Genomic DNA, 27,499 nt, shown 5'->3' on the forward strand with positions numbered 1-27,499 from the left:
AGAACCCCCTACCACCCCTAATGCAAAAATGGTTTGGTCTGACTCTTTGATTAAGAGGAAAAAAACGACATCGTTCGATCATAGCGCTTCGACAATCAGCGTGCGTGCCATTTGCCAACATGCACAAGTCAGGAGCATAGGGTGACCATTCATCCGGATTTCGTCCAGACAGTCCGGTTTTAGAGCCGTCTGTCCGGACGTCTGTCACGCGTCCTCACTTTTTACATTTTGTCCTCATTTCGGACCCTCAGCCGCCACCGTTGCATCAATCGTCACAAATCCCCGCCCATTATTTACACTTGCTATTCTGTGATGACATACAGGCAAAGATAGCCTACAGGGATTTCTCGTATACAAACATTCACGCTGCGCACGCAGCTGATGGAGCCTCTGCAGCCTCTGATTGTCTGGAAGCTGCTGTCACTCAAAAGCTGCGCTCACGCGATTGACTGATTTTTGCTCCTCTGAGCTGCGCACGCAGTGCGAATGTTTGTACGGAAAAACCTATGAATGTTGGCACACATGCTGTTGAACAATACTCATGCCGAAACGAAAGACATCCTTTAAAAAATGCTTGGTGCTTAGAGCATCGTTTTGTTGGCAAGAGCCAAAAAGGAGAACACTTCGCCTTCTGCAAGCTCTGTCGCATTGACATTGATGTGGGGAGCAGAGGTAAAGGTGCGATAGACAGACATGCGGACACAGACCGCCACAGAGAGAATGGCAGCAGTGCTGGACAGTCATCTTTAGCATCATTTTTTGCCCCAGCTCTACCAACCCCAATCGATGACAAAACCACTGCTGCTGAGCTGACTAAATTGTTCCACACCATTAAACACCATCACTCGTACAGGAGTTTAGACTGCTCTGCAAAAGTTGACAGGTAAGGTTATAGGCCAAATGTAAATGACATGGTTAACTGTCATTTTTCATGTTTTTCTTTTTGATATTTTTTTGGATGAGCATAAATGAACACAATGTTTTGTTTTTAGTTTAGTTCCTGTGGATAAGCCAAGGCCAGTATAGTAGGCTAAATGACAGTAGGCCTACATGTTTCTTGACTCATTTTTTGATTTTTCATTTTTTTTTCTTTTTGATGGTCATTTTCAAGTGAATAAATATGTTGGCCTATGGCATGGCAAAGACTGTTTTTTCAGTGTCTATAGATGGACACAACTTAGTCTGGCTAACGCGACTTCAAAGCTCTGCGAGCTATTGGTCTGGCAAAGATATTAAGCCCAACCATTTCCCAGAGTGCGTGGTTGACGCGCCTCCCTGAAATGCCTCAGTTTGCTACTGGTCGAAGCCAGGAAAGGCTGTGACGAAGCTTAAACCAATCACATCACTCTTTCCTCTGACGTATGTGATGCGACGGGGCTAACTGGTAGATTAAACTCTTACTGAAGCCGGTCGGGAGCAAGGCGAAAATGTCCTTCCTTTCAATAAATACCTCCAGGGCTGCTCTTTGCTCCGTTTTCAATGAAAACTTGCTCCATGTTCGTAATGTTTCTAGTGAATGAAGCGCTTCCGGCATAGATTCTGTAAACAATCTATGGCTTCCGGTCGCAGTTCTACTACGTCACTGCCTTGAACACGCCTCTACCCAGGGCCGTTGGAGATGCTCAAAGTTGACTGGCTCCCGATTTTTCGGGAGCTTGGAAGAGCTGTAGATAGCTTGCCTGGCCAGACTAAGCTCACAACAGGCCCTTGTGTTGCGTCACGCTTAGGATGGGCGGGCCCAGGCTAGACACAACTCTTTACAGTGACGTTTTGTTTCTTGTTGACATGGTCTTGACCATTTTCCACATTTCTCTTTTTGATAGGTGTTCCAAGTTAATAAATATATATTGACTTAATATGTTTTTTTTAAATAAGTTTTTCTTACCCCCCCCGTAACATGACGGTGTCCTAACTTTAGGGCCTTTGTCCTCACTTTTGGACACAAGTGTCCTAACTTACAGACTCATGTCGGTGGTCACCCTATGGAGCACAGAGAAGAAAAGGAGAAAAAGAGAGGAAGAAACCAAGAGACTCAGGGGCTCACTGCATAAATATTTTAAAAAAGATTCGGATGATGCAGCAGGTACTAGCAAAGGCAGTGGGGCAGCTGAGCCAGGTAAGACACAGCCAACTTTTTCCAGCCCCGTAAAGTAACCCCAACCAAGGCACGCGCGGTACGCAATTCATGTTACAAACGAGGGGAGAGCAAGTCACACTGAACACCATATCAAACACACAGGGCATTGAATCATTTCATAACCACAACGGCTTAATAACGTTGTGTTTCATATATCTGATTGAAGCTAAGAATATTCACATTAGCCCGCAATCATATCCCACCGTTTCTCGAGCGGTGTGTTCTCTGCTTTTCACACTGGACAGTACGCACGCACAGTATACTATGTTCGCCCCCAGCCCTGCCCGAAATCCCCCGTCCATCGCTGCTCCTTCAAGAGCACCCCAATCGCGTGATTATAGTAGACTATCCACGAGTTTAGGGTTGGCCCGGGGGAGGGGCTTTTGTTGGCCACAAGCTGAAGGCCTGGCAAGTCAGGGTGTGTAAGACCCCCCCCCACTGTCCATCTCCAGCTGGACGACCCACAAACAAAACACCAGAAAGCAGGGGGACAAGTGATTATCAAACTGAATACAAGATTCCCACTTACTGTGTGGGGTGCAGAAAAATTTTGCCGTTGACCCCCCCCCCCCCCCCCCCAAAAAAAAAAAAAAATCTCACTCCAAGGAATTTTGAAAAGTTGGCAGTCCTGGAAATAGTCCTTGCAGGGTGTCAACAGGTTTGTCCAAGTTAAATTTAAGACTTAAGACTTTTTCATATCATGTTCCAAAAAAAATTAAGACCAAATCTAAAGTCACGCAAAAACGTACTCTTTTGAGGAAAAAAAAAATTATATATATTATATATATAATTTAATGTAACTTATTGTTCTTGTAAACATTCACCAGAAAACACTATTCTAGTAGAAGTACTTCATTTCTTTTCCCTGACAGGCATTCACACACTCAGAACACAATATAAGGATCAGATAAACTTGTAACTATGTGACAATCAGAATGCAGTCACAACGTTTGAATCCAAGGCCATCCTTAAAAAAAAAAATCAGTTTCCTGTCCACCGGGTGAGCAAAAAAATTTTCAGTAGGGAAGGAGGGATTTTTTTTTTAATGGATGGATAAGAAAATCGCAATGCTGTTTGCTTTTTCTTTCAGTACTTTTTTATTACAAAAGCAGACACATTTAATAAAATGACAGTTTAATCAACTGAAACTTGTACAAAAACTTTAAGTTAGCATTTTAAATGCTGACTGCAACATTTGCAAAACTTTTACAAAGGTACTTAAAATGTCCGACACACGAACTTTTTGTAGTTCTAAATCAGTGGTCACCAACCTTTTTATGCCCGAGATCCCTAACCTCTGCCTAGAAGGCAAGCAAGATCTACCCCTTGAAGCGTTGACAGAAAAAGAAATCCAGACTAGACTGTTTCAAGTTGAGGCTTTTTATTTAGCCTAATTTTAACTGAATAAGATTTAAGACCCTGGTCCAACTTTTTAATTTCTTGTGAGAGCTGACTAAATGACTTAATTTCAGTACAACATACAATGGAAATTAACTATACACAAAAAATATATAGGCCTATATCTGTAGTGAGCAGAATGAATGAACCACCAATGACTCAGATTGTTATTAATATCAACTAATAATATTGTAATGAGAAAGCTGAACTGTTAACATCAGTTGCACTGTCTTGTTTGTATTGTAACACTAAATTAATTAATTTCACAGCAACATAAAATGGAAATTGTCAACTGAAATTGCAACACACCAGTGATGATATATCACAAATTGTAACTTAAGTGACAAAATGACAACTTCAATTCAACATGAACCGATTTTCTTTAACCATGAACACACAATAAAGACAAATATGAACTTGCAGTGATACTACCACCAATGACTGCTGTCATGCTACAGAGGTTACAGTTCATCACGCAACTCAAGTCAATGTGATGACTGTGACTGAACACGGTCAGTGAGTGCCTTATAGTTAGGTTCATATCACGTATCATATTACGGCAGGAACAAGCAGTAGTAACATCCATGGCCTTACGCTTAAAGCTCGACAAAAGAAAAACTTGACAGCAATTTGTTAGCATTTGTTAGCGGCTACAGTCGGTACTCGGCACGTTAAAAGTGGGTCAGCGTTGTAACAACATAACATTACTGTACAAGCAATGCTTATTTAACGGTAACAAACTTGAGCCCTATATGTTGAAATTCCTCTCTTATTCGTTCGTTAATTTATCACACAGTCTTACCTCAGTCAACTTCTTCCCTCCTTCTGTGAAAATTCAACGTCTCAGACGCGGACACGAGTCTGATTGGTGGGCGGGGGATGTGTTTGATTAAGTCTCCTGATTGGCTGGTGATAGATTGGTGTCATTATAGCGCGTCTGAGCGGTTCATGCCAGGCTCGAGTCCGATCCGCGGAGTGGTGGAAACACTTCAAGAGCTACAGTAACACTGTCAGCCAGGTTATATCCTCACAGTTTTATAGGCAATATCATGCTTCCTTTTGTAAAGGGGCGGCAGAAATTAAACGGGGGCGGGAATCACAGAAAGGGGGGCGGCCCGCACCTCTAAAACCCCTCGTGGAGAACCCTGAACTGTATTGCGAGGCTATCACCATGGTGACAACGCTCAGAGACGTAAGACGTAAGCAGCAGGAGTTAAAAAAATGAACCCTGCGACACAGAGGGGGAAAGCTGTAGTGGGCCTATCGGAAAACATGTAATATGAACGCCAATCAGATATACTGCAGTGTATTTCTGTATAATCTTCCAATTTCTTTCCTCATCCTCCAAGATCGACTGGGAAAGCCTCCGAGATCGACCAGTCGATCGCGATCGACGGGTTGGTGACCTCTGTTCTAAATCAACCGTTAGGCCTAGTTCGGATGAAATTACACTATTAAAATGATCACTGAATGATTTGTTTTTCTGAATCTTTACTATTTTGTTGTTTGCTAGAATACCATTTTGCGATTTCACACTTAAGCAAATGTTTGAAAACTCCGGATCTCCTTCCTTCATGGTGGCTGCCATTTTTTTGTGCCGCACGGCACATGCGCAGAGCTGATTCGACAGGGCTTTCCACAAGCGCCGGCTGCCGGCCATACAGCCGACTACATAATTAAGTCCAGCCGGCTACTTTAATGACTATTATTTTTGTAGCCCACAGGCTCTAAATATTAATTTTCGATTTTAATAAAATTAAATGTTTATCTCACGGACTGACAATAATGTCAAACTGAACCGTACTCATTTAAGTTGTGATTCGTGCTGTTTGTACCGATAATAACCACAAATTCCCCGCCGACTTCGTTGATCAAGGGAGAGTAACTCATCCGCGGCCCCTACATGCGGTGTGTGCGCGCGTGCACTCGGCGGAGGCAGTAGTGTGTCGGGGCCGTCAGAGGGAACAGAAGCAGAGATAATGCTTATTTTGTCTTCGGTAAACCAATCTTCTCTCGTTCAATTACGTGCTGGCATCAAAAGACACCATTGGTTGTAAATGAAACCAAACTGAGTCGTTGGAGTGTATTTGCATACACAAATGGAGAAATGTTCGCTGAGTGTTTAATTGTGTAGCCCCACTGCAGACCGTTGTCGTTGTTAATTCATAGCATGCTTAGCTGCGTGAATGTGTCATGCACCGAAAATAGATTTACAAGCCAGGAACGCCTCATGATGCAATACGCAAGAAAAGAAAGAAGATTTACTGCCATTTTACTTTGTATTTGAGTAAAGTGAATAAATAAATGGTCTGTGGAAAATACATTTAATCCTGGGAACTGCGTGCACAGGGGTTTATTATTAGTGATGCAGTGCTATGCATTGCAAACTATTGACTCCCATATAGGGAGCAAAGCACAGCAAACTCTTGTTCTTCCGTTTTTCATCTTCTGTACAAATTTCGATTTCGAATAACCCAATAACCGTACATCGCTGCACTCAGGGAGCAGAGAGGGGAGGGGCTGCACTCAGGGAGCAGAGAGGGGAGGGGCTGCACTCAGGGAGCAGAAAGGGGAGGGGCTGCACTCAGGGAGCAGAGAGGGGAGGGGCTGCACTCAGGGAGCAGAGAGGGGAGGGGCTGCACTCAGGGAGCAGAGAGGGGAGGGGCTGCACTCAGGGAGCAGGGGGGGGAGGGGCTGCACTCAGGGAGCGGGGGGGGGGGCTCCACTCAGGGAGCAGGGGGGGGGGCTCCACTTAGGGAGTGGGGGGGGCTGCTCTCTCTCTCAAACGATAGGACTTACACCACAGATCAGGCACTGAGTGGTTGTCAAGCACACGTGTGTCTAGCAACCGGTGGATTCGGAGCCTGCGCGGTATAATTGTGAGCATCAAAAACGATTAAACTTTTTCCCCATCCAAAGTGTACCGCATTTTAACGATATGACTGAGTAAAATCTCCATAAATTTAAGATTGAAAATTTAAGACCACAGGGTTTGAAATTTAAGACAATTTAAGACTTTTTAATGGCCTTATTTTAGGAAAATTAAATTTAAGACTTTTAAAGGACCCATGGCCACCCTGCCTTGGCTAGCACTACTTACGCAATATTGTTTAATGTTCTCACAAAAAAAATCTAATGCTTTAACACAAATACACCCAATGCGTGGGTATGCATCCCTATCTCAGTGTGGGTGTGTGCGTGTGTGAGTGAGAGAGAGATTATTTTGTCTGTTTAGAAATGTAATATAATAAACTAATTATACAGAGGCAGATCAGTGTTAATTTTTTGCTATCTATTTTTGAAAATGTTTAACCACAAATCTTAGCCATATTTTAAGAGGTAACCTTCACCATGCCTTTACTGAATGACCACAAAATTCTCCAGAAAATCTAAGCATATTATGTCTCAATTTGGACCTCAAAATTCACCAGATTGATGCATTTAAATAAAATATATACAAAGTTTTCTCCTGGGGAGCATGCCCCCGGACCTCCCTACAGGGTTCAGGTTGCCCACCCCCCATAGTTTCCTAAATTCCTGTGGGAAACACTGCAGTAGTGTATGTAGGTGCTGGCCAAACGGAGCTATATGATAGGAGAAAATCTTTGCACAACAGCTACACCAAAATCTTTGTGTAATGCACACATGTTGATCACAAGGTCTTAATCAGGGAAGTTGAGTGCTTTGACCTGTTTTGTTATCCACACCATCTCATTCAAACAAAATGGCACCATAATCAAAGTCTCACAGAGGTTCCATGTACACCCCATGTAAATAAGATAACGTAAACAGCAAGTGTGACATCCCACAAACAAAAAATAAGCCATCATCTCTAAACATCATTTATGGCATCCTTATATTTGTGATATTCTTGTACACCATTTTCCCCTCACATTTCTACAACCTACAAGTATTTGTGGTATTTGTACATGTATTGTAGATCATCAACATCAGGTATACATGGAACCTTTGACACATTCTGATCATATAATGTAATTCTATTGCTCACATAATGAGCAATGGATAAATGTCACAAGACAGACCTTGAAATTAAAATGTTGAGGTTTGCAGTTAAAAGTTTTTGTGGAGCTGTTGGCAGTTTCTTCTCTTAAACAGGTATCAGTAAATGATGTTACACTAACACCGTTATATTATATACAAAGAAATGATTAACATACCTGGGCATCCAGTTTCTCCAGAAGTTCATCCAAGTCATTCCACCTTCCCTGTCTTGCTTTGGCTCTGTACATCTTCAGCAACCCCTGGGTGTGATTGTCCAGCGATGTCAGGAATGTTGACTTCAGGTCAGTACAGTTGATGCGGAAGAATTCAGCACAAACCTGTGGGTAATGAGAGATTCAGAATAAGCAAACAATTAATAGCAAAGCAAATGATTAAGACATTCAATTCCAATGGCGACAGAGGAAAAAATGACTTGCCTCCTTCTCAAAAAACAGTCCTGGCCATCTTTGCTTGATTGTTGACACCAGCGGCTGATCCTGCACAATTACCTTTCACCTCAAGGAAAATGTCATCTCCATCTTTGCATTCAAAACAGTCAAGCTCAAATTTCTCTTTTTCCTCCATCGATGACCTCTCCTTCTCCAATTCTTCTTCATCCAAACCAACAGGATGTCGGAAAGAAAGTTGAGTTCAGATCTTCTGGGTCTCTTGAGAGATCCTCAAGATGAATCTTGCCTTGAGTGGGTATTCACAACCATCTCACTGCATCCTGCATTGCAGAGTTTCTGATGATAATTAGCCATTTTAAACTTCAGGCTAATTTTCCATGCTTCATATCCCGTCGTGTCAGATCCTGGGTCTTTGAGACATGGGTGTTTTTCTACCAAAGCAGATGCAGCCTTCTCTATTTCAGAGTCCTTTGGGTAGGCTTTGTAAGAGTACACAGTTTCAGCCAATTTGTCCAAGATATTCATTTTCATGTCTCTTGGAACAATCAGGGCTGTTCCATTTACTTGAAGATCATTAGCTTTTTTTCAGCCTCAACTCCACATCATATGAAAATGAAGGCACTGGAAACATGCTTGGCCACTGCTCTAATCTAGATGGAAAGAGAGGAGAAACTGAATGGGATGATGAAGCTGACGACTGAGTGGATGTCATGCTTGCTGTATCCACAGTGAAATCTGAAAGGTTAGTATTGTCCACCACTGGGCTTAAAGCTACTTCCCAGTGGATCCTCAAAGTAGCCTTGTCTTTTGGAAGCTCTGTGATGTCATGTAAAGTACAAAGTTCATTGTTGAAGTCAGGGTCTTCATACTGGATAACAAAACTTCCCATTATCTGCAGTTTTTCACAGAGAACTGCAGAGAGTTCCTCAACTGACGATGGTGTGGGTATTGATAGCTTCCTGATGTTGTCAGGTGAGAGAATGACTTGAAGTAACATTGTTTCCTGGGAAAGAAAATTGAGAAGAAATTCAATTTTAGCAAAGTAAAAATCTCTTAGCAGACACCATAGTCTTTCCACCTACATTGATTTCTAGCCTCTGGCATCATACAATGAGATCTTGTGGGTTGACAATGGCTACATTGCAGTAAGTACTTCCAACAATTTCATATGCTCCAAAATGTTCAAAGTACCATGAAGACAGGCTGTTCCACTATGAATGAGACCTCTGTACCAACAACCAGAATACTGTGAATTCAAACAAACTCTGGAAAGCCATCACTAAGTCCAACTGGTAGAATCATTCCTTTACTATACAAAGTCCCAAGCAATGTTGCACTTGATGCCAGGGACAAGGAACTCAAATTTGAATATTTGTTCTCAACAGCTGTCCACAGCCGTGGATCAACAGCCGACATTTTGACCACTTTCAATTTTTCAACATGCAATGGTGCTTTGAAGAAATTTTGAAAGTCCAAAGCAAAAGCAATCATTGATGTCTACTTGCCAACGTTTTGAGGGGATTTTTGAAATTGCGGGTGTCGTGCACCACCCTCTTGAAGCTATGCTTCGCCTCATACCGCATTGTCCACAGATCAGCCAAAGGCCCAAAACAGCGGATCAAGTTTGGATAATGCTCAAGGTAATGATGTTTAGGTAGAAATCTCTCATTGGGAAAATCAGTGAACAACTGGCGATGATCAGAAATTTTACTCTAGATAACAGATTCTTCTGATAGCTTTGAACTAACCACTAATTCCACAATGTCTTTTAAGTCCATTAAAAGTTGCCATGCTTTTTCATCCTCAGGCACCATACTACCTACCATGAGAGGGAGCAGTCTAATTAAGGCCCAATTTTCATGTGCATTTCCTCCAACTGTTTTTTTCCCCCCAAGTGAAAGTTCTTTGGATTTCTTTGAGGGCGATTCACTTTATCTGAATATGAGTACTGAAATGATTGGATAATGTTATTCAGCTGCTCAAAGATAAAATACTTGGCACCAATAAATTTCTGCAGGCACAGGGCCAATTCCCTAGGTATTACCCCTTCAAACAGATTGTGTAAAACATCTGGAGGAAAACCAGTAATGACATGAAAGGAGGATAGGTGTTTCTGAAGAACACATTCAGCTTTCACACCATGCACATCTGTTACAAACACATTGCTCTTGAACTCAGCAATGCATTGATCATGTTGCTCAGGACTTCTGAGTGGAAAGAGTCCCTGCCTAACTTCTGTGGTCTGAAGGTCTTTCAAAGATGTTAAGCAAAATCTGCAGAATTTAACACAAAAACTTTCTTGAAAACCTCCAAGTCCATGTGCGCCAAGATTGTCTGCAGACACATTAAGCACAGTTCCCCTGACATTCTCACCTATCTGTTCAACATACAAGCCTTCATTCTCTAGGCTCCTCAAGTCACGTAAAAGTGGTTCAAAAAGTGATTAATAACCATACACTCACTTCAGAACTTTTCCCAAGCAGCGCCAATTGGATAGAGTGGAGACTCGATCTGTACTGTGATTCCCAATTCAAAAAGACCCAATAGACTGCTGTAATTTTATGCTTTTTTAGAAGTTCCCAATGGATTGGCAATTTCAAAAAACCAATATAAAACCCAAGTGAAAGTCTGAAATCTTGACCATTAGCAAGCTTGTTAACTTTGAAATACTGACCATCAAAAGGTGAAGTGTAGAATCCTGGTGTACCTTCCTTTATGGGAAACGTCTTCTCAAGAATGTCAGGTCGCTCCAACAAAGACTTCAAAGTCTTCAAAAGAGGAACATGAACAAATGTGTGATTTTGTAGCCTATTGAACACATTCAACAGGTTCAATTATGCCAAAATGTTTTTAAAGTAGATGTTTCGCTTATGATTAGTTGAAAGAGGACCTTTGTCAGTGGTGGTACTCAGAAACGGGTTTGTTTTTTGTAATGCGTCAGTAATGTCAGCAACAATAGACTCGTTGACATTGCAGTTGTGTTTAAGCAGAATATTCTTAATTGCACGCAGTGTATTTGAGTTAGCAATTGACAGAATGTCATTTACATTATCAATAATCTGTTGAGAGGCACTTTGGGACACATGCAACTGTGACTGCATACACAAGAATAAGGCAGCAAGTTTGTGTTCAAGTACTGGCTCACATTCCTCAAGGTCTGAATCTGAAATATGAGAATCTGCCTGAATGTCATCAGCTTGATTTGATAGACTTTGTGAAACTGAGACTGTCAAACTCATTGTCTGTACTGCCTACTGTACAAACAGATGTGCAGAGGTCATTCAAAGTTTGTTTTCTGTGTTTCTTGGACTTGTGAGCTCTGAAAGTTGTGCTGTTGTTGCTGCTAAAATCACAGTTGGAGAATGGATAATGAACTTGCTCATGGTTTTGCAAATGTCTTCCAAAATGTTTCAGAAATTGATTAAGTGAGCAAATATCTGAGAATTCACATAATTCACACCAAAAACTGGCATGGTCAATGCATGCAGAGCTAGGCCTATCTATTTTAGGATGTGTTCTCCATAAATGGGTTTTTATGGCCCCTGTTGTAAAAACACAAACAGTCTGGATGAATGCAGGGAAAAGAACCTTTACCTGCTTGCCAGTGATGAAGCCTGTAGTGCTTAAGCAGGATGTCTTGCTGCAGATGTGAAAATTTACAATAGTGGCACTGCATTTAGTTTTAAGCCTGAAAAAAATACCTGAAATACAAACAGACAAATGTATCAATAACTCATTCTATAAATAGAACAACCATACTAAACTATGCTTAAGTATTTTTAGGGCATTCTTAAACCCAACAAGGGCGCATTCACCATCATGCCTCTTCTAGGCTAAGTATAGCTGGATACCAGGCCAACAGGGGGTTTGGTGAGGCAAATTGTTTACGTACAAATATGTTAAACAGCTTACAACTCCAGTAGCAGCTATTAGTTTTCGTGTTGCACAACTGGTTATTTTTTTAAATCTGACTGAAATGTTATTGCACTCTTGCAAAAGCAGACTTTGTGCAGAGTACTAGCTGCTAACACGAAGGCACACGTGCTTTGAATGCCAGCTAGAACTAGCCTATCTGATCAGTCACTCTGATAGCAAAGCGCTAATGTTAGTTGCCAAGACTAGCTGGCTGTAGCAGAGTGAATTCTCACACACCATAAGCCAGAATGCATATGGAATTTGAAAATATTGACCATTAAAAATACTAAACGGGAACATGTCATGCAACGTAGCGATACGTAACCGTTAGGGTCAACGTTAACTACATGCCAGTTGGAAAGGAATGCTAACCTTTATGAGTTAAAAATGTGATTTGCCAGCACTGCTAATCACTGCAGGTACTGACAGTATAACTATTTCAAACTTTGTTGATAGACAATAGATATATTCTTAATGTAAATTTGCTGATTACCTCACAGCACAAACACAGGGAGCTAACTGAGGCACTCACCACTTCAAACAACGTTGTGATTCATCTCATCTCATTATCTCTAGCCGCTTTATCCTTCTACAGGTTCGCAGGCAAGCTGGAGCCTATCCCAGCTGACTACGGACGAAAGGCGGGGTACACCCTGGACAAGTTGCCAGGTCATCACAGGGCTGACAGACACAGACAACCATTCACACTCACATTCACACCTACGGTCAATTTAGAGTCACCAGTTAACCTAACCTGCATGTCTTTGGACTGTGGGGGAAACTGGAGCACCCGGAGGAAACCCACGCGGACACAGGGAGAACATGCAAACTCCGCACAGAAAGGCCCTCGCCGGCCACGGGGCTCGAACCCGGACCTTGCTGTGAGGTGACAGCGTTAACCACTACACCACCGTGCCGCCCACGTTGTGATTCATGTGGGAAATTCCAGAAGCCTTGTAGAACTCCTTTGCGCATGCTCGGACGATTGTCACTGGTCCCCCTTGCTCAGCCAACATATTTTTTGTGCAATGTTAAAAGTTCTGTGAACACAATTTTACATTTTCTCTTGAACATTTTGTAGTACAGGAATGAAACTCATGCAATCATTGACCAAACATTTTTCTTTTATGACAACCATTATGTTGAGCCAACATATATTTCCTCATTTGTACAACTTTTTGCATCAATCATTTTTTACAGTGCAGTCAGACAAATTGTGTACAAATGGAGGAAATTCAAGACCACTGTTACCTTCCCCAGGAGTGGGTGACCAACAAAGACAAGTCGGCGAGGTCACAAAGGACCCCAGGGTAACTTCTAAGCAACTGAAGGCCTCTCACATTGGCTAATGTTAATGTTCATGAGTCCACCATCAGGAAAACACTGAACAACAATGGTGTGCATGGCAGGGTTGCAAAGAGAAAGCCACTGCTCTCCAAAAAGAACATTGCTGCTCGTCTGCAGTTTGCTAAAGATCACGTGGGCAAGCCAGAAGGCTATTGGAAAAATTTTGTGGACAGATGAGACCAAAATAGAGAACTTTTTGGTTTAAATGAGAAGTGTTATGTTTGGAGAAAGGAAAATGCTGCATTCCAGCATAAGAACCTTATCCCATCTGTGAAACATGGTGGTGGTAGTATCATGGTTTGGGCCCGTTTTGCTGCATCTGAGCCAGGATGGCTTGCCATCATTGATGGAAGAATGAATTCTGAATTATACCAGCGAATTCTAAAGGAAAATGTCAGGACATCTGACCATGAACTGAATCTCAACAGAAGGTGGGTCATGCAGCAAGACAACGACCCTAAGCACACAAGTCATTCTACCAAAGAATGGTTAAAGAAGAATGAAGTTAATGTTTTGGAATGGCCAAGTCAACGTCTTGACCTTAATCCAATCGAAATATTGTGGAAGGACCTGAAGCAAGCAGTTCATGTGAGGAAACCCACCAACATCCCAGAGTTGAAGCTGTTCTGTATGGAGGAATGGGCTAAAATTCCTCCTAGCCGGTGTGCAGAACTGATCAACAGTTACCAGAAATGTTTAGTTGCAGTTTAGGTGCACAAAGGGGGTCACACCAGATACTGAAAGCAAAGGTTCACATACTTTTGCCACTCACAGATCTGTAACATTGGATCAATTTCCTCAATAAATAAATGACCAAGTATAATATTTGTCTCATTTGTTTAACTGGGTTCTCTTTATCTCCTTTTAGGACTTGTGTGAAAATCTGATGTTTTAGGTCATATTTATGCAGAAATATAGAAAATTCTAAAGGGTTCACAAACTTTCAAGTACCACTGTAATCACTAAAATAAACCCTGCTGATACATAGTGCTGTCCAGTGTTGTAGTCGAGTCACTAAACCGAGATCGAGTCCAGTCACGAGTCCCCAGTGTTCAAGTCCGAGTCAGGTCCAAGTAATTAAAGAAAGTTTCGAGTCAAGTCCACTATTGATCTGAGTCAAGTCTAAGAACAAGACTCTAACCACACCATTTCATGGTGGCTGTTGCTGCCTTTATGTGAAAATGTCTCGGCTACTGTGTTGGACTAATGATACTGCTTGACTGGCCCATTTTAGTTACTCACTCATGACTGCCTCAGCTGAATCACATGCCTGGAGCCCCAATCCTGTCAATCAGCCATGCAGTTGGCTAGTACAGAAGTACTGGCTGCACCCACATCCCTTTTCAGGGTGATGAAGGTTGTGGGGGGACAACCTCAACTCCTGCAACCATGGAGAGGCTCCCACAGCACAAGCTCACCAGCAGGCAGATTCTTGTGCCTGAAGCAGTAGCCCGTAAGCCCAAGTCTCGACCAGGCCACCTTGTCAGAAATTCTGGGGAGGGTATCATAATCTTCATTTGGTACATAGCTCTGCCAGCTCACTGCAAAAAATGCCCTCTAAAAAATAAGAAAAATATATCATGTTTTAGGGGGAAAATCACTTATTTTAAGCAAAATAATCTGCCAGTGCAACAAGATAATGGGACTTGGTAAGATTTCTTAAAACAAGAAAAAAATATGCAAGTAGTAAGCATACCAAAAATCTTAAATTAAGCATAAAAAGCTAGTTTTTATTTTACTTGTTAAGATTTTCTCTCTTATTCTAAGCCATTTCTTCTGATTTTCAGTAATTATTGCTTAGAAACCAATTTCATCTGAGCAAATATTGCTCAAAATAAGCATTTAATAGGCTTAAAAACAAGGCAAATGTGCTTGATTCCAGCTTATTTAAAGGCTCAAAACAAGTTTGTTTTTCTTAGCTAGAATACTTATTTTCTTATCTAGAATAAATTTCTTGTTTAGGTGTGATGAATGTAGGGGAAATATAGACTTGACAAGAACTTCAGATCTGCATTTTTATTATATCAACAAAATGCTGCAAAACACAAGTTGGCATGAGAGGCATAGCAGGCTATGGGGCAGCAAGGAATTAGAAGAGGGCCTTCAATGAACACAAAAATAAAACTTTGTTCTGTTTCACACAATGAATGTCTCAGGCACGCACACCTCACTCACATGCACTAGCTAAGAAAGGCCTACCAGTCAGCTTTGGCACGTTTAAAGGCTGTGGTTTGGTCTTTCTCATGAATCTTATCACCCAAGACCTCGGTCTGAAGGATCAAAAGAACAGATGCCACACATTACGGGTACGTCATATGAAAAGCGTAGTAGTACACCATGATGTATAGGACAGATTCCCCAAGATCGCTCCTAGGGAATGATGCAACAGGAGCATTTCCAGCGCAGAGAAAGCAGTCTCCCTCTCCCACTAGGACAAACGGTGTGGCAAGTGGCCGTCTTCTTAGGTATACGCCTGGGTCCTCTGTGGGCTGAACATTAACACACAGTATTACTTAAATCCAACCTCCTCCAGACACATACTGGATTAAGTCAAACCTGCAAATAGAAATAACAAATAGAAAGTTGCAGAAGGTTATGGAATAAATTTTATTTACCGGTAGAACATGAATGAGTGCCTCTGATGGAGATGCCATCTTCTTTGGTGCGGGGTAACCGGAAGGGAACATAGCTGGCAGTGAGATGATTGGATCAATGGCTTGCTCATCTACGGGGGGGGGATTTGAATTACCGTATTTTCTGGACTATAAGCCGCTACTTTTTTCCTAGGTTTTGAACCATGCGGCTTATACAAAGGTGCGGCTATTCTGTGGATTTTTCTTCCACCGCTAGGGGCGCTCTAACCGGAAGTAGAATCAAAAATAAGATTGACGAAAAATCAATGCAAAGAAGAATTAGCAGATCTTTAGCAGATAGAACACGCACGACAAATTACTAACTGGTACGGTAATTATTTTCAAATCCTCGCCCCTTCATCATGGAAACCACACGAAGAAGTTTGTATGATGCAAGTTTTAAGTTGAAGGCCATCGAGCTTGCTATCCAGGAAGGAAACCGCACTGCTGCACACAAGCTTAGCGTCAATGAATCTATGGTGAGATGTTGGAGGCGGCAGCGGGAAGAGCTCATGCAATGCCAAAAGTCGAGAAAAGCTTTCAGAGGACATAAAAGCAGGTGGCCTGAACTTGAAAATGTCCTGGAGGACTGGGTGAACACACAGAGAGCAGGTGGCCGAGGTGTATCCACTATACAGATCCGACTGAAAGCCGAAACAATTGCCCACGAAATGAATATTGAAGATTTCAAAGCTGGGCCGTCATGGTGTTTCAAATTTATGAGACGTAAAAACCTGTCCATTAGGGCACGGACCACTCTCTGTCAGCAACTCCCCCCTGACTATCAGGAAAAAAATTGAAAACTTCCACAAATTCGTTGAAACAAAGATACAAGAAAACTCCATTGGACCAGACGACATCATAAATATGGATGAAGTCCCTTTGACGTTTGATCTGCCACTGACCAAGACTGTTAACAAGACAGGTGCATCATCCGTGTTGTTGAAAACAACAGGCCATGAGAAGACGCACTTCAACTGCGTTCTGGCATGCACGGCATCCGGACAAAAACTTCCACCAATGGTGATTTTTAAGCGCATAACTATGCCGAAAGAACAAATCCCGAAAGGCATAGTGGTCAAAGTTAACACCAAAGGGTGGATGATGGAAGGCCTAATGAATGAATGGTTAACGGAGTGCTACGGTAAGCGCCCGGGAGGATTTTTTCACCAGAAAAAAGCACTGCTTGTTTTGGATAGCATGAGGGCTCACATCACAGATTCTGTGAAAGCAGCGATCAAGAAAACAAACTCCATTCCAGCTGTGATTCCTGGAGGTACAACAAAGTATTTGCAGCCACTTGACATCAGTGTCAAAGCTGCACTCCGGGTTGAGTGGGAGACTTGGATGACAAGTGGTGAGAAGTCTTTCACAAAAACTGGCCGCATGCGAAAAGCATCCTTTTCTGATGTCTGTCAGTGGATCCTAACAGCGTGGACTGCTGTGAAAGAATCCACCATCACCAACGGGTTCCGAAAGGCTGGACTGCTACGCGAAGAGAGCGACGCACCTTCAGAGCTAACTTCACCAGAGGATGACAGTGACATGGAGAGCGAGACTGATGGAGACAGATGTGACGAAGCGCTTCTGAGGCTGTTCAACTCCGACACTGAAGAAGACGGCTTCATGGGTTTCAGCGAAGATGATTAAAGTGACTTGTGGTTTCAAACACCGGAGAAATGAAGGTAGATAAATACCGGTTATTTTCTCTTGGTTCTGTTCCGTTTTAATCAGCAAAGTTGCTGCCGTGTTAAAAGGCACTGTTCGGAAAGAATCTATTCAGGTACATACATGTACATTTACAGTACAAAATCGTTCTGTACATGCAGGAAATATCTAATTTTTCAACATAGATATCTGCGGCTTATAGCCCGGTGCGGCTTGTATATCTTTTTTTTTTTTAAATAGAGCGGATGCGGCTTATATACAGGTGCGCTCTATAGTCCAGAAAATACAGTACTCAACAATAAACAGTGACAAGCCATCATCATGAAATTGGCCACATTTTGATGGAGCACTACTGTGAAAGTTTGGATAAGCAGGCACGGGAGCGTTATGCTGAGAAGGTACGTTTCATTGGGAATGTAGATCCATACACTGTTAGTGAGAAGGAATGGAAAGCTGACCCCAGCTTGTTGCCGCATGTGACATACATCGATCTTGTGAACTATCTAGTGCAGGGGTGGGCAAACTTTTTGGCTCAGGGGCCACATTGACTTTTGAAATTTGCCAGGCGGGCCGGGCCAACACCAAATTCATACATATCGAACATAAACCGGAAAAGCTTTAGTGTTATTGTAAGGCCTTCACTGACAGAGACCCAAATGCAGATCAGATTGACATTTATTTTAGTTCTCAGTCAACAAAGGCAGAGCAGAAAAATGCTTGCAGTTCAATAGATTGGCACATAAAAAAATATATACACATAAAAACAAACACCAGCACTACAGCAGCCACCCACGACAACCAAAATTACTAAGAGTTATACTTTTTATATTATTATGTCTGTAAACATGTGACTACCATCTTATTACAGCTCCAACATAGTTTTAAAAAGAGAAAGTGTTAATACTCACATTCACTCAGCAACCGCTGAGCTGTATTCGTCCGTTCTTGCGCTGAATGGTTGTTAGCATAATTAGCATGCTTGGAGGAAAAGTGCCGTTTGATGTTATATTCCTTTAAAACTGCAACGGTTTCTTTGCAAATAAGGCATACAGCCTTTGATCGGACTTCAGCAAAAAAATATTTAGTTGTCCATTCTTTATTGAACACCCGGCACTCACTGTCCACTTTTCTTTTTTTAGGACCACTCACTGTAAAGTTTTATCCTGTGTTCTCGAGATCATCAGTGGCACGGGCGCCAGAATGACTTCCATGGCACGCGCTGCACCACTCTGCAAATGTAATCTCGCGTGAATATGACTGACTGGAAAGATGGCTCTCTAGAACACCTGTCTACGTGATAACACTGATGCTTATAGTTTATAGATCTGCTCAATCGTGTTTATATGATTGTCTTCCACGGGCCGGATTAAAAACGCCAACGGGCCGGATGTGGCCCACGGGCCGTAGTTTGCCCACCTCTGATCTAATGTTTCACCCAAGTCCATTTTGTGAACTAAAGCATGTGTACATAAACATTACTAGGCCTAGATCTTAAATGCCATTTGATGCAACAATGCACTGCAGTAGACATAAGCTACCTAATGTGACAAATATATCCATTAATCATTGCTGAAAGTACATAGTGTTAGGTTTATTATTATGTAAGGATAAATAATTACAATAATTACAAGAAGGCAGTAATTTATTAAAATGGTGACAAAATTAATTTCTGTTCAGTTAAAATGACCTTCTGTCTCGGCTGGACATTGTTTGGGAACATTTTGCTTATTTTGATTTGATCAGAGATGTGTCTGAACGGTGCCAAGGTCTGCAATGATGTCAGACACACCCACCCACAGCTGCATATCCAACGTGTATGTTAGATTTAATTGTTAGATCTAAGATGCATTTAGTGATTTAAGTTAGTTTTATAGTTTTAAGTTAGTTTTATAGTTACAGAATATAATTTAGGATTGTTAAGACTTTATGATTCTAATGTTAAGACTTTATGAGTTTAATCCTGAATCCTGTTTGACCTTCCTGATGTAGCACTTCTTTGCTTATGTTTCATATAACTGTCTTTGTTTAAGTTTGTTCTTATTTTTTGTTTACTTTCTTATAACATATCTTTGTTTAACATTGTTAAAGACATATTCTTATTTGTTATTTTGCTTATGATTGTCTTACTACATATTGATGAAATCAAGATGTAATTTGCTGACTTAGCACAAGACACGTGTTAAGAATTTATGATATAATATTTTAGCTTTTCATCCTTTTAGCTTTTCATCCTTTAAAGTATTTCTGTTTAACTTGGCATTAATTTCTGATGTATTTGACCTTCTTAGACTGGACATATTATCTTTGTTGAAAAATTCCATCAGAACAGTGATGTAATTAAGATGTGACCTGCTCATACACACACACACCCCTCTCTGAGGTCACATACAAACACACACACATTCGACAGACACAATAGCCGTTTAGAGAGATTATAATTTGTTATAAAAGGTGTTTGTAATATTTCATCTTTGGCGAGAAAACTGTGAATAAACAGCAGTGAAACCGATCTCTGGTTCTCTGTTTTTTTGTGGTGTTCCCAGGCCCGGCACCATGGGCGGGCCTTAGGGGGCCATGCCCGCCCTAAGACTCACGTGGGCCCGCCCTGCTGGAACCCAGAGCAGAGACTTTTTTTCATAGGAGACAAGTCACTGAAGAAATCGTCCATAGAAATGAATGGGGACAGTTCGTAACGGCAGCAAACATTCTAATCAACCGTCTCTGACGGCAGTACGGGTCTGCAAATATCCCGCCTGTTCCGCTGCCAACAACCAATCATATGTCGATCTGAACCAACAGCTTTCCAATCATCTTGCAGCTTCATGCTCCACTGTCCCTCTCCTGCCGTTATAGAAGTACTGCACCTGCGCAGTGTCAAAATAATCCACGAGAAAAGTGGATTTTAAAGCTTTTTCTGAGTCATGAGAACCAACCTAACACTCAGGTATAATCAACTTTTCATGGCGATTTCAATCATATGCTCTTCGCGACCGTTAGTTTTCACAGAATTCAGTATTGATATCTTCCCATTCATTTTCAGAGGGTCTGGTCTCACTAATCCGAAAAAGATGCCTGAAAGTGGCCGGCGAGTGACCGCACTTGGCCTGATAGGAGCCCGTCACAGCTTCTTCTTCTTTGTTTTTTTTCCCCCTCAAAAAAAACCGTAAACTACAAGTCAAAGTTTTTCAGTATAACAATAATAAAGAAAAATGTGCTCAATTTAAAATGTATTGAAACTATTCGAAATCAGCTGATCGGTTCATTCATTATTATCCGTGAGTACAGAAACACTAGTAATAATTTCTGGATCATTGCTATAAATGTGGACTAATATTTCTTGGGAACCAATGGGTTAATGTAATGGAATGAACCAACCGACCAATCGCATTTTTTCTTCAAATGGTATCTGGGTAAATCAGCAGCTGTCTCAGCCAATCACATTTTATTGCTGGACGGGATCATATCACGACATCTTCCGGTAGATACCCGAAATCAGCTTTGTGCGTTGTGAGGCCAGTGGAGCAAAAAAAAACTTTTAATATGCTGAGCAATGTTTGATACATTTTGGAAAGTTGTTTTGATTGCTTTATAGGTTTCTTAGAATATTTAACTCGTCACGTCTGTGCTGCTCTCCTGGGTTGCTAGAAACAGTTGTGTTGCCCTGGCTTGGCGTATAAAATGTGTGCCCCCCCCAAAGCAATTCAAGGCCCGTCCGTCAGTCCGTGTCTGGCGCCAGGTCTGGGTGTTCCGTCCCAGAATTCTGCAGGTGGCACGAGGGCATTGGTCTCGAGAAGTTGACCGTTCCGACTGGGTGAACCCTAACACATAGAAAAGATAATAGTTTGTATCACATTTATTTTAGTAACTATGAAATTCAAGACAATTTAACCTACCTGTCACAAAGTGATCAGAACAAATCCGGATACAGTCAAGTTGTCCTAAATTTGATCGGTTGATGGCAGCCAGCCACTGTCGTCTCCTCTGCTCGCTTTTCTCCTGTGCTGCAATTCCCTGGTTAGTCACGACTTTAGGGAGTCTGTGGAAGCTTTTGCCACCCTTTTCCCCCCGGCTACTACAGCCAACAATGACACATGTATTCGGCATTGTCACCCCTTTTTGCTTCGCTGAACAACAACAATGCACTGACACAGCGACCTTTGACTTCCAATATGGCCGCCGCTGGGTTTGCGCTGACCTCGAAGCACTCTATTATCATATCAAGCGCAGGCATGCAGCGCACTTCGCCAATGGTCGTCCACCCAGGGATTGCATGCCAGTTAGCTCAAGCTGCCATGGAGGTGAAAGATTCGACATTGGCCTACCTATTTTTTCCAACTGTATTATTCCAACTACCCACCAAGTTCAAGATTCTACTTCAAGTACTAATATGAGGCAGAACACAATGCAAGGTGCCATTGGACAAGAAGATGCTTGCCAAGAGAGCGCGGGGATTCAACATCAGCTACCTAATAAGGAAAAGGTAGGGATATAAACATTGAATGTTGCTTCAGCCATGTCTTGTAATTAATGCAATTCAATTGGTATTGACAATAATGCTAACTGTGCTCAAAGAATTCATGCTATTATAATCATGGGGGGGGTGATATGTGACTGCATATAGCACATAAACCAGTGCAGATGCTAGACAGTTGTCAAGCTGGGCAAACCCAGCATGCATCTTTGTCTGTAATTCAAGTGCACTACAACAACTTTGACAACAGTCATTAACTCTCTGGAGTCTAAGTGCCCTCTGAAGGGCAATCTGCTACTTTAACAGGAGTTGTCCAGACATGCAGCTGCCTTTACCGTGGATGTTCATGAAACATGCTGTCTTTCTCGGGTAGGCTATGCTTTACATTTACATTTTGTGACTTTATGGGTTTGACAAAGGAGACATCACATTCTTTTACTTTTTGCAATAAACATATGAATACTACTTTACATTCTTCTGAGTGACACCTTTTATGTTTTTACCTACTATATCCTGTCGTTCATAGTCTTCAGAATGCCTTAAAAGAGAATTCCTGCCAATTTCAACATGCAGTTGTATTGTTCACGCTACCTTTGATTTGTCAGTAGTGGACAACGTGGCAATTTTTTGTTCAGCCCTTTCTGAGATTCTGGCCATTCTAATGGGGACATGGTTTGTTTACATTTAAAAAAAAAAATCTTAACATACGCCAAATATCACCCTAAAAGTTATGCAACATCAGCAGACACTTTACAACACAGCAATAACTTTTGGGATGATATTTGGAGTATGTTAAGATGCTTTTTGAAAAATGTAAACAAACCCATGCCGCCGTTAGAATGGCCAGGATCTCAGAAAGGGCTGAACAAAAAATTGCCGCGTCGTCCGCTACTGTGAACAATACAACTGCATGTTGAAATTGGCAGGAATTCTCCTTTAATTGAGTTGAGAGCTCAGAGCTGAGAGTACTTACATTTTATAGCATGCTGAATTAAATAAATGTGTTTTTCTGCCTCTTCCCTCTATAGGGCAATGCCAATAAGATTATAGGGAAAACATAACAGTTAGAAATGGCTGTTGTAGGAACCTTGCAGGACAGAGTGAGGGATGTCTTTGACAAACATGACCCTTCAGTCAGCATTGACCAACTCCGGAATGAGGTTTTGGCGACGTTTGATGACTTTCCACACTGTAAAAAATTTTATGGGCGGGTGTTGATTGAACATAGATTTTACATATCATTTGACTCAGAAATATAATTTTCACTTACAAACAACTAAACCAGGTCGGCCTAATACACTTTCTCTCATTGTGATATCATGTTGAGCTATCAAGAATTTTAACATCCAAATATCAAAGATATCCTTGTTGATAGAACTAGCTGCAACCTGTTGCAACGCTGCATGTTGGTATCCTTGTTGGTAGAACCAATGACGCATACACTGTAAAAAATTTTACGGGCGGGTGTTGATTGAACATAGATTTTACATATCATTTGACTCAGAAATGTAATTTTCACTTACAAACAACTAAACCAGGTCGGCCTAATACACTTTCTCTCATTGTGATATCATGTTGAGCTATCAAGAATTTTAACATCCAAATATCAAAGATATCCTTGTTGATAGAACTAGCTGCAACCTGTTGCAACGCTGCATGTTGGTATCCTTGTTGGTAGAACCAATGACGCATATATACACGTGCTGTATGGGGTTTCCTCACCTCTGCGCAGGGGCAAATCACATCAAGGAGGAACGTGCTAGTGTCTGTAATCCAGGTATTAACACTGACACTCAGGTGTAAAGGTTAACTTGATTTAAAGCTCAGGTAAAGGTTAACAAAGGTTTTTAGTTCTTTGTCGTAAAATTGAAATGTGAGATTTACACATGGCAGTCACAGTTGGTTTATTTTGTCAAGTGCAAGTAGCTGATGCAGCCTGAACCCCTTTTTTATTGTGGTATAAATGTCAGTTTACTCCAGAACACTTGTGAAAGACTCATTCAACAAATGTGTTCAAAATTTCAAATTATAGTCTGTAATCCAACTTGACTTTAATGTTCAGGTAAATTTGAACAAAGGTCTTTAGTTCTTCATTCTAAAATTGAAATGTGAGATTGACATGTAGCAATCTGTCTGGAAGTGGATCACTTTTTTCCTGCACATTGCAGAATTCTTTTTCATTTGCAAGAGACACAGTCTTACAAATAAAAGTGTTTTCCTTTGACAATTATTTGTAAGTGTCTTTTTTGCACCAGTGATTTATTGTATGTTTTAAGGTACAGGTAACTTGAAAAAAACATCATATGAAATGTAGAAATACATGTTATTATAGCAAACATTTATTTGTTATTATAAGAAGAGTAACCTAATTTGGGTAACAGCAAAAATACGTTGGTTGAAATCAAATGTAAACTCAAATTTTCTAGGCAACATGATGCAAGAGAATTTTGAGTTGAGATGGTCAACAACAAATAGTACATTGGCTGAACTCAAATTTAAACTCAGAAATCCTTGTTAGGTCAACAGCAATTGAGACAGGTTGAGTAAACTAGAATTTTCTAGGCAACATGATGCAAGAGAATTTTGAGTTGAGATGGTCAACAACGAATAGTACGTTGGCTGAACTCAAATTTAAACTCAGAAATCCTTGTTAGGTCAACAGCAATTGAGACAGGTTGAGTAAACTAGAATTTTCTAGGCAACATGATGCAAGAGAATTTTGAGTTGAGATGGTCAACAACGAATAGTGCGTTGGCTGAACTCAAATTTAAACTCAGAAATCCTTGTTAGGTCAACAGCAATTGAGACAGGTTGAGTAAACTAGAATTTTCTAGGCAACATGATGCAAGAGAATTTTGAGTTGAGATAGTCAACAACAAATAGTACATTGGTTGAACTCAAATTTCAACTCAGAAATCCTTGTTGACTTAACAAGGATCTTTGTTGACTTAAGAAGGATTTTCGTGTTTAAATTTGAGTTCAACCAACTTACCTTTTGTTGTTGACCATCTCAACACAAAATTCTCTTGCATCATGTTGCCTAGAAAATTTAAGTTGAGATGGTCACTTTTTTTTTTACAGTGCAGATCCGTTCTCCAACTTGACCACTAGGGCTGTGCCGATGGACGATGGCATCGTCTATCGACGATGGTGGTCATCCATCACAATGGAGAGCCACCATCATGATACCATGCCCCCCTCCTGTCATAAACATGCATATATCATCTGGGCCTATTTAACCTAAAAAGTTATTTTTTTGTTAGTTTAGTTAGTTAGTTTTGTTTAATATATAAATATATTATATAACATATAATTATATATAAATACATAATTATATAAATCAGTAATATCCTATTACCGCTTGTTCACGTAGGCTATGGTGCAGGGACGTGCTAGTGAACATAGCATGTGGTTACACAAATACAGTATGCTACTAATAATAAATTTTGACTTCATTTTTTAGCCTACACTATACTTTTAATGTAAAATTTGTCATGTTGTTCAAACAAATGGCCACTATTAACAACTTCAGTCAGGAAATATTGCACCTTATCAAACGGCAGTGAAGCGCAGACTTCGGCAGAAGTCAAATAACTTTAATCTGGTAAATAGGCCTACTTTCAGACACAAAATGGTCCACTCTAAGCCATAATGTCAATCCAAATGGAAGAATGAAGGTGATTCTGTGAACCGGTATTCGTGAAAAGATACAGTAGGCTGAACAACAAATCAAGTCTAACAGGAACGCGCAAGCATGCGCTTAACGGTAGCCTACACAATTTAATTTAGGCATTAGGCATTAACCAGGCTTAGGCATTAACTTTTTATTGTAAAAATGCTACAAAATAAATAGTCATGAACATGATTTTGTAAACATATATTTATTTAAAGATGAACGGTCAAGACGAAGAGAACTGGAACGTGCGCAGCACGAAATGCGCTCACAAAGTTTAACGTAGCCGGGCATTAACTTTTTACAGTGAAATTAAAGCTACCAAATATTCATGAAGTCGACTCAGTTAGCAAAGAACAGCGATTAAAAAAACGAGAGAGCCTGCGTTAATACAAGAACAAGTTAATAAATAACAATAATAGTAATAATAAAAATTAAAAAAACACAGGCAGTCCGAAGCAATTTAACCTAATGGGTTAACAGTGCAGGCAATGGTCACCATGTTTAAATGTCGAGGTTTCTGGCCAAAAATACTAGCATGTTTACTTTGTCTGGTTTTAATGAGCTGCGGATTGGGGTAACTATACTACCCGCGGTGCTGAACACTCGTTCTGATGGAGTACTGGTGGCACATATGCACAAATATTTACGTGCTAATCTTGCCATTAATGGAAGTCTTTTCTCTTTCCTTTTCCACCACATCAGTGGGTCCTCCTCCCCATCAATGACAATTTCCTGCAGGTACATGGTCATTTCTGCCTCAGACTTTTCTTCATCAGTAAGCGTGGATGCTCTGGCTGCTGCTCTCTTCCCAAGAAGGCTGCCCAAAGACCCTCTCTTTTTCTTAGGCACTGCTGCGGCACCGTCACCTGGTTCCTCCCCTTCATCATGTGACGGACCTGGTGTTGTAGCACCTGACAGCGACGGAACGATCTCTGTCACCATCTCTTCCATCAACTCAGATTTTGTGGCGTGAAGAGCATGGGGTTCCATATAGTCGCCTCGGTACCTGGGGTCAAGCAGTGTGGCTTTACGCAGCATCCTCTGAATTGTCTCAGCATATCTGCCTTGCATCTGCTGCAGGATAACACTCTTCAGGTTGGCTGTCAGTTCCGAATCACCATCCCGCTTCTCCAGCACACCTTCTAAATGCGCCAACATGGGAAGCAGTGAGGACACCGTCACGTAATTTTCTCCAGAAAGAATATCAGTGAAGTCCGCCACTGGCTTCAGCGCATTGTTCACGAATTCGAGAACACCTATGTCCTGCCAGGTCAACTGGGGCAATGGGCGCCGGCTTTTGTCTTCAGCAAACACGCGTTTGATGGCTTGTGCCTACTCTAGTATTCTCTCCACCATTTGCTGTTTGGAGCCCCAGCGGGTGGGACAGTCCTGTCAGTAAAGACAAATGTAAAGACAGTAAAAAAAAAAAAAACATTATTAAATCATGATTTTAAAAGCTGGTGCTGGTGCTAATTTTTCCACTAATAAATTGGAAAAATTAGCGCGTTCAAGTGCGCACTAAAGGCCGAAACGCATCTTCAATTGATATGGTGTAAATAAACAATGAGCAATAGCTTAAGTGTAGTTTCTTCTCATAATTTAAATACTAGTCTTTCATTGTTAGAGCTGATTAATATCTTACCATGATCAGTGAGTGCTCGGGGAGGTTCATTTCCACCTGCGCTTTGCGCAGCTCATTTCTCTGAAGCCAGCTGTGCGCAAACGCAGTGTTGACTGCTCGGCAAACTCCAAATGCTCGGTCTGTACTGGCCCTCTGTTGCGCAAATGAGTTGGTTATGGCCAGGTTCAAATTGTGCCCAAAACAATTTAACCACGGCCATT

At 41.3% G+C, this 27,499-nt stretch overlaps 1 protein-coding gene across 1 annotated transcript in view; it reads left to right on the plus strand.

Moving 5' to 3' along the window:
- Positions 1-18,885, plus strand: part of LOC132889292 (uncharacterized) — a 67,551-nt gene extending 48,666 nt beyond the window's left edge. Inside the window, exon 6 of the mRNA XM_060925639.1 lies at positions 18,650-18,885. Within this exon, the coding sequence (XP_060781622.1) occupies positions 18,650-18,714 (65 nt within the window). The 3' untranslated portion in view covers positions 18,715-18,885. The remainder of the gene's footprint in view (positions 1-18,649) is intronic.
- Positions 18,886-27,499: the final 8,614 nt, after the last annotated feature.

The sequence above is a fragment of the Neoarius graeffei genome, chromosome 1, assembly GCF_027579695.1.
Source record: "Neoarius graeffei isolate fNeoGra1 chromosome 1, fNeoGra1.pri, whole genome shotgun sequence".
NCBI lineage: Eukaryota > Metazoa > Chordata > Actinopteri > Siluriformes > Ariidae > Neoarius > Neoarius graeffei.